Source organism: Ptychodera flava, chromosome 15, assembly GCF_041260155.1.
Source record: "Ptychodera flava strain L36383 chromosome 15, AS_Pfla_20210202, whole genome shotgun sequence".
Lineage (NCBI taxonomy): Eukaryota > Metazoa > Hemichordata > Enteropneusta > Ptychoderidae > Ptychodera > Ptychodera flava.
The window spans coordinates 1,049,830-1,061,576 of record NC_091942.1 but is presented as its reverse complement, the minus strand read 5'-3'; the positions used below and the strand labels follow the sequence as shown (position 1 = coordinate 1,061,576).

The following is an 11,747-nucleotide window of genomic DNA, read 5'->3' as shown; positions in this document are numbered from 1 at the left end:
ATTGATTTCAATGGGAGATGGACATATGTACAGCAGGGTAAGGTTAAAGGTCAGTTTATAGGTCTACAAACAAAACAAAACAAAACGAAGGTGTTTTGTTCAGAAATAAGTTGTAAATGTTTACTTTTAAAGCAAAATTACGAATACATCTGTTTGATAATACACAAGTTTCCTAAAATGTACATTTTCACATTTATGCTGACCCCGTTGTTGTTCACAGTTGCCCATGCAGATACAACAAACTTTGTGTTGAAATTAATCAATTGTGCATTTGATTGTATGGAACTAGACTGTCACTACAAGCATTGTAATTACGGTACTCAGCCACTGCAAATCTATAAATATCTATATATGGTAAAAGGAACATGGCAGCCATGTTCACGAATGGAAAGTCTTTTTCAGCGCTTACTTATAGTGATTTGCTGATTTATGAATAACCAAATTCCTTTCATTCATCCATGAAATTGCAAAAATGAAACATTCATTATTTTGATAAATATTCTCCTCTTTTGATATATAATTTGAATTTTTTGTCTTTGCCTTTGACATTGATAGGCCTTTTCCTGCCACACCTATCACTTCACCATCTGCTAGATCAGCACAATACAGTATCGAGCCAAAACCTACAAACTCTTATTTTCACTGAAATGGTACAGTACATGTACCTGGTATTTCATTGCTGGTTTAGTCTGTAAAAATCATGTTTATAGTATCCATGTTTCCTCCAACAGCAACATCTTGGAAATTTGATGGCTCTATGGTTTAACCAAGCTGAACTGTTGATACTCTGTTGTAACGATCAATGATAAACACTTCATGAGCTAGTACAGAAATACCCCAACAATTTCAAAAGACACCCATCCTTTGCTATGAGCTGGTATGGAAGTACTAGAATACCAACAATTTCAAAAGACACCCATCCTTTGCTATGAGCTAGTATAGAAATACTGGAATACCAACAATTTCAAAAGACACATACAGTACATACAGCATGTGTACCAACAAAATACTGCTTTGATGATGTCAAAAAAGATACAAACATTAGATATCAGATCTTCATCAATAAGATATTACAATACAAATATGCAAATGAACTGAAAATACAGAAAAGCTGAGTTCAATCATCCCCATGCTTGTGACTTGCAATAGTGAAGTATGAGTTTTCCATCACTACCAAAACACTGAGAAAAAATAGAAAGAAAAAAAATGATCAATATGAGAAATGTCTAGTTTAATCGACACATATTCATAATCTTATGAAATTGGTAGTCAACAGGAATGATGATTCATCGAATACATTATTGATCATCAATTATGATGTCAGTCTTTGAAAACTTGAACTTTTTGTACATGTCAGTGTGTTTAAGAAACATAAAACAAAGAAGTCACTCAAGAATTGTGGCATCAACGAGACAATAGCCACTTTTGTTATCCTTATATGTTAAACAAATTGTGACCATGTACAGGATCTCATCAGAATTTGCACTCAAGGTAACCACTGCAAGTTTTCTGCATTCACATTCAAAGGGTTAATGAAAATCTAGGAATAGAAATACTTTTATCAGGATTCATCTGAAACTATTAGCCTTCATTGCAATCACATAGATCCTATCTCTGTTGATATCAGTCATGGCTTGTTTTCAGTTGAATTTGTTTCTCACATTGAGGTTACAGAAAGCACTATCAAACATCATAAGGTAATATTGATGTTGCATGCACTTTTCTCATTGCATAGAAGTTCAATATCTCAGTACACTTACTTCAAAAAGAGATTTTAAGTCTCGGTCAGGTGCTGGTGAGAATGACTGATTGACATAAATGAACTGTAAGAGATGTGAAAAAATAGTGACAATGTCACTGTTCGCTCCCATATAGTTATCAAAACAAGCCAACAATTGTATGAAACATGGACATACATAGTACAGACAGACTGACATACACAGACTGGCACAGAATGATGACATTGACCCCAAGTGTGCCTTGGCCCATGGAGAGTGATAAAGATATAACAAACAGCTGAATGTAATGATAAAATAGTTAAGTATAGGCCTATACAGGCACTGAGAGTGAATATGTTATACAGCAATTTGATTAGTTTCTTTTCCTTTTCTACTTCTGTGATAATCTTTAAGACAATCAATCTGCAATGCAGGTTATGTATTGACAAATATGTTATCTTTTACAAGCACACAGCAAACTGTTCTTGATTTTTCATTTACAATATTTGACATAGACTGAAATACATAACATGCAACCAATGTTTACTTTTTGCCCATACATGTACACCAGATACATGGAGAGATTTCAACATACAATCATTAGCTCAGAAACACTACAGTGAAAGTAAACATTGTTTTCTTCCAGAACAACTGGTGCATCCACATATGAAACAACTTACAAACTTAACCAATTACACAAGGATGATGACACAAGAGATAAAGTTAAGAAATTTAACTGTGGTGAACTTGATTATTCCTTCCAAATCCTTACCTAGCTTGACATATTGACATGGGATATAAGATGGTCCACCCCTTTGTATTGACCATCTTTGCATGACATATACAATGATTAGATGGCAGGAAGTGTGTCAACTATTTACAACATTGATATTCTTAAATATTGAAAAAAGTTTTGGAATATATTTGTTGGAAACCAAACCTCCTAAAATCACCTCAGCTATGTTTTCTAATGAGTTTTTACCGCATTTCAACACGAAATACAGTTTACCATATCAAATGCTTACTAAATCACCACATTATATACTCTTAGTTCCAGTGGGTATAAAATTACCAAAGAAAAATATTAAAAATACAAAACGAAAGATATCCCTGTAAAATTGAGTTTCGCAAAGTTGACCCCAAAATTCAAAATGCCAGATTTCAACCTAATTTCAATATATCATATTAACATAAACCCTAGGAACCTGTTTACTAAATACCAAAGCAATCAAACTGGTAAATTTTGAGACACAAATTTTTTTGACCAAAAATGACAAAAATTGCCTCCGAAATACAAAATTGCAGATTTCATCCTAATTTCAATATATCTTATTAACATAAACCCTAGGAACCTGTACACTAAATATCGTAGCTACCAGATCAGTAGTTTTAAGAGAAAAAAATTGTCAGTTTCAACCTCACTTCAATACATTTTATCCAGATGAATCTTAGATACCTGTATACCAAATATCAAAGCTTTTTGGATAAAAAAATTGTTGACCAAAAATTGGGAAAATTGCCCCAAAATTACAAATATGATAATATCAATACAATTTGTACAAACTTGACTGAAGTCATCCTGAGGAACATGAATATTAACTTTCAGAGGGATCAGACAAGCGATTTCAGAGAACGGGAATTTTTTTACTAAAAACGGAAAAAAATACCCTAAAAATACAAACATGCAAATTTTACCCCAATTTATGCACACATCATTAAGGATATCTAAAGGAATCTGCATACTAAGTTTCAACCAAATCTGACCAATGCTTACTGACTTTTAGCCATTTGCAGGATTTTTTCCTTTTTTCCCCTCATTTGCATATTTTTGACACTGACATGTTCACTTGAACAAATTCAGATCTCCACCCCTAGGTGCACCTGTACACCAAATACTAAGATGGCAGCCATTGCGTTTTAGGAGTTTTTGATCTGGACGGACTAACAGATATACATAAATACATACACAGACGCCATTTTGCCACCTTATAAGAATACCTCCCATTTGCATATATACATATCCATATATGGGAGCTAAAAACATTTGTCAGATAATTTTGTATGTATCGGAACACTGAAGTCCTGAAGAAATATCTGTATTCAAAATTATTGACATTGAGACTGTGTTATTATCAAAGCCTCCAATGTTTGAGAGTGAGGTCACTGAACTTTTTGATAACTCATTATGATCACAGATATTATTCAAGACGTCTCGTTTGTTTTTTGTTTTCAAGCATCTACTTCCAGATTTTCTCCAAATGTTTGGTTTTCTTGAGCTGAAATTTCACAGTTTCCATTCAGTGTTTTCACAGGGTTTAGAAAGATAGCTGAATAGTGTGCAGACTTCGGTACCCTTCAGTTGTTCTCTGATATGATTCCATTGATATCAGAGAGGACCCTAGTAACATGACTGTGAACTGAGACAAAAATTTACTGGAGTAGTGTTATTAAGAATCTGATGCAAATGTACCATTAAAGGGCTGGTGAAGAGTAAAACTGAAAATTTTATTGCTTGTTCATTTTGACGACTTAAATGGTCAAAAAAACATCAGCATTGGAAATTTTCAAAACTGCCCTCCCAGTTCCGAATAAAGGCCCTAGCGACGCCCTTGGATACCAAGATACAAATCTTCGGTAATCTTCGGCAAATGTCGGGTATGACGTCATCCGTAGACATCGATCGCTGACGCAAGCTATTCACGCCAGTGCTTTTGCACGCATTCTCCAAATCCATTGTGAAAAGTTGTAAGGCAGGGCTAGGGACAGAGAACTGCTAAGCGTTGTGTCTCTATGCATCGTTCTCATTCAGAATCAAAATTGTTTCAATGGCCGAAGGATGAAAATCTGGCCAGAAAATGGACCAAGTTTGTGGAAGCAAAGCGGATTAATTTTACCCCTGTAGCCTCGAGCGTACTTTATTACAAACACTTGCCGATTGTTTTGCCAATCGCACGGAATACGATCACGGATTTTCCAGAAGGCAAGCCCTAATTTATAAGATTATTAAGAAAACTAGTGATTGGCTAGGTTATTTTGGTGGTTTAGTTCTACCTCACGAGTTCTCGGTAACCAAAGACAACGACGACTACTGTGTAACCAAAGACAACGACGACTACTGTGCTTGCTTTCCAAGCATTTCTACGTGGCCAAACCATGTGTTGTGCAACATCGTATATTTACTGCACAGCAAACGATCTCATACGCCCGGGATCATGCCATTCACACTCGACGACGAATTCAGTGTACAAGTTACAACTAAAACACGCCTAAGCTCAAATTGTCGAAGAAATTCATCTGTGAAAAATATCAGAAATTCATATTTAAAAACGTGAGCGGTAGAATGTTTGACTGTGCGTGGCAGGGCGTGACCTTGGACACAGTACAGTCGGTCAATCTACATTTACAGATTGCTGGGAATATAAATGTACAGTGAAATACTGAGACAGGATTATGGAGAACAATTTTCCAAGTTTTATACGGGCATAAATTTGAGGGTTTTGAATCTCATGACAAACTATGTCAATGATTTAAAGTTTTCGGCTGTATACATGATTGGATTCGGAAAACACCACACTAGAACACTAGCAATAGATCATACACATTTTCCGCCGGTTTCTCGATGTTTCGGCATGTAGTAGGTTTCGGCCGGAAATTTTCACAACCCCGATTTATTTGGCCCTGACAGCCTAGCCGTTTCAACCTTTATCAGCGTAGCCTATAGTCTATATCGTCTTGTCAGGACTGACATGAGACGACAGTACGATAATACGGGCAGTGCGAGCCAGTGTTCTCTCTGAAGCCAGTGAAGGACTACCATAAACAGTACCATAGAGCGTAATACGGACAGTACGACTACGAGCGAGTGTATTGTCAGTACGACTGACACAATTTGCTAGAGACTTACAGCTACCGCATTTGTTCGTCCTCAGAGGACAAATAGACACTGTTTTGGTCATGGTAATCGATTACTCTAGTCGCCATCGTATTACACGCAACCACAGATCATGCAGATAGGCTGTCCCCCTATTGACGTCACACATCTGGGTTTGATTTTTCGCGGCAAAATGTGACTTAGCTTCGGAAAATGCACTTTTTTCCAGTAAATAACGCTCTTAAACCATTTTCCTGCTGGAAATTTTTTGCTTTTGCCTTTCCAAGCATTATTTAACGAGTGAAAACAACCTTTTCAGCGATTTTATTTTTACTCTTCACCAGCCCTTTGATGCTATCATCTTTTATGATTGCTTTTAATGTATACCGGTACAAGCAATAACTCAGATAAAATGGCAGAGAAGCACTGGCAAAGTTTACTCTTTAAAATCCATCAAAAAATGGCTTGCATTTAAATCAATCTTGCTCATACATATTCACATATTACATTGATATTAGTGTACAGATAATATCTTGTATGTTTTGAGGAAATGCCGATAAAATTTCTACATCAAATCAATTATGCTTACCACTGATTCATGAGGCTCACACTTGATGTACTTTTTGATAAATTCTGTTACCCAACCAACTTTCTTGCTGGGATCCACTGCCCATTTCTTCTTCTTCATGATTGGCGCATCTCCCGCAGCCTTTAAGAGCAGATCAACTGAAAACAGATCTCAGTGTTAATTTTGAAACAGTAAGGACTGAAATTGAATCAAATGAAACTGCCATGCTACAAACATTTGATATACACAACTATCAAGGGAGAGTTTGTGTCTTAAAGTCTACAAAATGTCTTTTTTTCTTTTCTAATCAAATTAATAATTAGCACATAGGATATTTCGACACATGAATCTCATGCTGGCAAAGCTCTGGGTACAAGATCCACAAACACACATCTGTACACAGACCTCGCCTTGTGAAATGTAGATCCATCAGGTCATGACACATGTTAAGGTTTAAAACCATAGGGACTTGACTAGCAGCGGCTGTATATTTTGCCCTGTGATTGCAATTACATCATCTCATTACTGGTTGTAGTCACCTCGACCCCATACCCTATTCACTTCAACATTATCACACTTTTTCTGTTATATGATAACATTTTAAATTTATCATGCAACTTGCCTGGGGAATTAATGGTTATTTCTGTAAGAAAATCCACTCGTGTCAAACAATAATTTGGCCATTTTGATAAGCAAAATGTAGGTACCATGGCCTAGTGCCTATGTGTAAGTGGCGATGATTGGCTGTGTACACCTACACAATGCATCTGCCAACTCTTGGCCATCAAGGTTTTTGGTACATGGTGCATTCCCAGCATGCATAGCATCCACTATAGCTTTGTGTACAATTCTATGCATTCCCAGCATTGTACCACCTCGCACCACAGCCCTGCTTACTGCCATAGACAAAACCTGTAACATGCAATCCCAATTTGGACCACGCACAAAGATCTCCTTTTCTAACTACTTTCAGCTGGAACCAACTCAATTCCAATCTATGCCTACATGTACCTGAATAACTCAACCGCTCACAGACTGCAAAAAAAATTTGCTCTCATGATGTCCAAAACCTTTAGTCATGCATGGTCAAGGGCCCAGTGGCTGGCCATATTTTGCATGAACGTATACAACAGGGAGCCCCTGGGCCTTTGACCACGCAATGCTGGCAAACTAATGGTTCAAATGTCATGAAAGCAAATTTTTTTTTGCAGTCTGTAGGCCGTTGAGTTATTCAGTTCAGTTCAATAAGGTAACAGATATCCTAAAGCAAATTTTTTTGAGTCAGCAGGGTTGGCTGTGATGGGAGGCCGTTGTTCTGTCATCTATACTCATTGCCATCTATACTTCTTTTGATCTTGACACATGGTCTGGCATGTCACTCAATTGTTATGCAAACAACTGCCAGTGCAAGTGTTGATGGCAGGGTAAGGTGCCATCTATGCTGTCTTGTATACTCCACTTTTATTTTCAGAAGAATTATTTTTTTCTCAATCATCTCAATGTTAAAGAAATTTCAACAGGAGATAAAATTTTTGATTTCATTGCAGAACTCACTGTGCACACCTATGCTCACCGGTCTTCCAGACCAATCTCTATGTACGTACTTAAAGGGGTTTTAACAGCGCAGTGAATTGCTAGTGGGGTCCCATAGCTATACTGGCGATGGGTTGATCAGCGGTGTTTTTGTGTGAATTAAATCACATTCCGAAGTTTGTTAGTCTTTTACTGTATTGATTTATCATGTTTCCATTGTTTTTTGTCTCCGTAATGTATAACAATAACAATAACATAACAATTGGGTGATATGCTAGTGCATGTGTCAAAGGTCAAAGGGAATATAGATGGCAGAACAAGGGAACACACTACAAAGTGCTAGCGGACCTTGTCAAGTATGCTGCCACGGAAGTACCTAGCGGACTGTACCATTATTTTTTAGGGGTACCCAAAAGGTGTCAGGGCCTGAATTTAGCCATTAGACAACACTTTAGCCAATTATAACTATGTACAAGTTCAATAAGTCATAAATTTTGTCTTCTCATTCTCAACACTCTGAACTAAGTTCAACAATGTACTTGTTCAAGAAATCCTGCATGGGAACAGGTTATTTATAGTCGTTAAAACTTTCTTGTGTTCATGCACATTGTACAGGTGCTGTAATAGAATGTGTGAAGAAAGGTGCCAAACGGCAAAAGACATTACAGGACAATAAAATTTGCATGGAGTGAATATGTCTTTCACATCTTCAGAAATGGCACAATTTCTCAAAGATGGTCACTGGTCTCTTGGCCTTCAGTGCCAGTGGTATTCTTACAATAATTGGAAAGAAACAAACTGTCCTATGACTTATTTTTTAATCCTCCAAAAAATGATTTTCCATTAAAACAACTACTGCCACAAGCGCACTTTGTCTACTGCTAGTCCCCTTCCATAAGTATGCGTATTCTGTCCCTCACAACCATCGACCACCCCTAAAAACTGACAATGTGCTTTCGAGATAATAATACAAGTTTGTCTTCTTAAAACCACCGTCCCTCCACCCACCAAAAGAAAGGTATGAGTGGGGTCGACGTGACAAGGTGGAGGGGTCAAAATGGTTGGGGATCAAAGTGCCAGCCCCTGTGTCTGTACCACAGACACCTGTCGTCTATGCACCCCATAGACGTGTATACGTATGCCTGAGAAGAAGAAAGTCAGGAAATCAAATGGCTATTTCTTATGGGGATTATGCCACCATCTCATCTTCGGCGTACGATTTAGCTTTGAAAATTAGCAAGTTCATCTATCGTGTAACTGTCAATCGTTCCCTATCATTCTCAAAATTCATACCTGATACTTACTCTACCTCAAAAACATTCATTTCGTGTGATTTTCGGCTGAATTCAACAGACACATCGGCAAAACATACATGTGAGCAACATTCCAGTCACCTCGCACTGAACGTTAGGCACCTAGTACCTCCACTTTACTGACATTAGTGCCTCCTACCCATGCAGGGTGATTGGAATGTAGCTCACGCTTAATGTTTTGGAGAGGTGTCTTCCGAACTTGGCCGAAAAATCACACAAAAATTCATACCTGATACTTTTATCTGCTTACAAAATGCTCATTTTGTGTGATTTTCAGCCGAGTTCGAGGGACACATCGCCAAAACATTAAGCATGAGCAACATTACCCTGCATGGTTAGGTGGGCCAACGTCAGTAAAGTAGAGACTGTGCCCAAGAGGTGACTGGAATGTTGCTCACGCTTATGTTTCGGCGGTGTGTCTGTCGAATTCGGCCGAAAATCACATGAAATGAATGTTTTTGAGGCAGATTAAGAATCAGGTATGAATTTTAAGAATCATAGAGGAAACGAGCGACGGTTACATGATAGATGATCTTGCTAATTTTCACAGTAAAATCGAACGCCGAAGATGACATGGCATGGTTTATATAGCGATTCTGTTTCCTGACTTGGTTCCTCTCAGGCATATGTACACACGTCTATGGGCGCATAGACGAACAGCGGAATAGACCACAGGTGACTGTGGCCTGTACCAGGGCTGTAAAGTCACAGGCGCTCCTTAGCTGGGTAGTCTGCTAAGTAGATCGATTTTCGGATCGATCTTTTGATCCCGTAGTCGATATGCCCGCCACTGCAACCTAAATACTCACGCGGGCATATCGACTACTTAGCAGACTCTCCAGCTAAGGAGCGCCTGTGTGTAAAGTGCAGCAAGTAAACGCATCACTGTCAAATCTAAGACAACATTAATCGGGGTCGAAGTTACCAGGATCGCTGGGGTCGAAAAGGTCTCTTTTCCTTACTTACTCTTTTTCTTTTCTGTGAGAGTTGGTGACGTTGGCTCGGAAGTTTTTGGCTCGTCTTTTTCGGCCGTCGAGTGAGCCTGCTCTTCCGAGTCAGCCATAGTTCTGTTTGTATGTTGGTTCACTGTGTTCTCAGAAAGACGCTTTTGAACAGCGCCATTGTCAATTACATTGAATATGCTGTCGTTTTCATGAAGAACTTCGAGAAAAACGAAAGAATACGACGGGGGACCGAGTGAGGTTGATTTTATCCCGAAAAACTTGAGGGGGAGAAACAACGCGGTGTAACTGTCAATCAGGAGCAGACGGGTTGCCGTCCACTCTTTACAATTCAAAAATTGAACTAACGAATCTAGTTAACTGAGGTAAATTATGTTGCTGTTGATGCTTTATAAAACGGAAGTTTGTTTTACGGTAGTTGTTTATGGTGATTTGAAGTTTTAAGGATCCAATAGAAGACATGACAGACTCACCGTCCCGTACCGGACGTGAACAGTCCAAGAAATATCATATTAATATCGTAATTCTGATATACGAACATTTTTGATAAAATTTTCTTGGAATAAATCAGGGCAGTTGCTTCCTTTCTGCTCTATGATACTAGGCACTGACCGGGTATCGTACAGATCAGACTCGATAAAGCTGTTCAAAATGCAGTATACTTGTATATATTTACTCTATTTAGCAAAGATCGTGAGATAGAGTAAAACAGGTTTTCACGTACGGACACGTAGAGGGGAAGACTGGATGTCAAAGCTCTTGTCCTAGGGAAATTTCAACACTTTTTTAATTACTGTTATTCATATTTCATAATATTTCATAATATGACTATTCACGCATTGTGAGCGCACTTAAATGATTATTTTCAAATATATCACTCGAGCAACTACAACCTACAGATCCAATGCAACTCATTTGTAGTTTTCTTAGAAAGCAACATCAAAGAGAAAATAAATTTGGAACTCAGATGTATGGAATGAGAATATTGTGTGGTAGTACCCATTGATGTTCTAGAGAGCTGCTAATGCTACCCATACCCACAGCAATTATTACAAATGAAATCAACACCACAGGTCTAACAAGGTGTAGAGTACTGATCTCGTTTCTGCCTTGCCTATATAGCCTCTTAGGGACCGTTCAGTTTTTACGGCCGGGGGGGACCGGCAAAATCCAGGGGGGGGGGTCATCGTAATTTTGGAATCCACCGTAGGGGGGGTCATCGCTTTTTCACTGGTAGGAAAGGGGGGGGGGGTCACCACATTTTCAAAAACATAATACCAACAATAAAGTTCACTTTATGCCATGGCCATGATCGACCCTCTTTACCGGCGGGCCGCCGAAGGCGGCCCACTACAATAAATATACATTATGTATTACCCATGACCCTCTTAACGGGCAGACACCTTTGGCAGCCCACTCCAATTAGGTTTACTTCATGCAATGGCCATGATCCGACCCTCTTTACCGGCAGGCCGCCTGCGGCGGCCCACTACAATAAATTGACTTTATGTAATACCCCACGGCAATCTTACTGTAAAATTCCCAATTGAAGCCGCGGCTTGTATTAGAAACATTTTTGAGGGACCCCTGGGATCACGCACTGAATAATGGTAATGGCCGCGCGCCTTCAGCGGCCCTGTCCAGTAAAGTCTACTTTATGCAATAGCCATGATCGACCCTCTTTACCGGCGGGCCACCTTTGGTGGCCCAATAGAATAAAGTTGACTTTACGTAATGGCCCATGACCTTCTTAACCGGAGGGCTGCCTTTGGCGAACCACTC

The 11,747-nt window shown here is 38.7% G+C and overlaps 1 protein-coding gene across 1 annotated transcript; it reads right to left on the bottom strand.

Moving 5' to 3' along the window:
- Positions 1-996: 996 nt before the first annotated feature.
- LOC139150892 (ubiquitin-like protein ATG12) lies at positions 997-10,111 on the bottom strand. The gene is made up of 4 exons (XM_070723339.1): positions 9,970-10,111; positions 6,179-6,315; positions 1,761-1,823; positions 997-1,181 (listed from the first exon to the last, which is right to left on the bottom strand). Exons 1-4 carry the CDS (start codon positions 10,064-10,066, stop codon positions 1,122-1,124), a joined length of 357 nt encoding a protein of 118 aa, XP_070579440.1. The 5' UTR covers positions 10,067-10,111; the 3' UTR covers positions 997-1,121.
- Between the last annotated feature and the right edge of the window lie 1,636 nt (positions 10,112-11,747).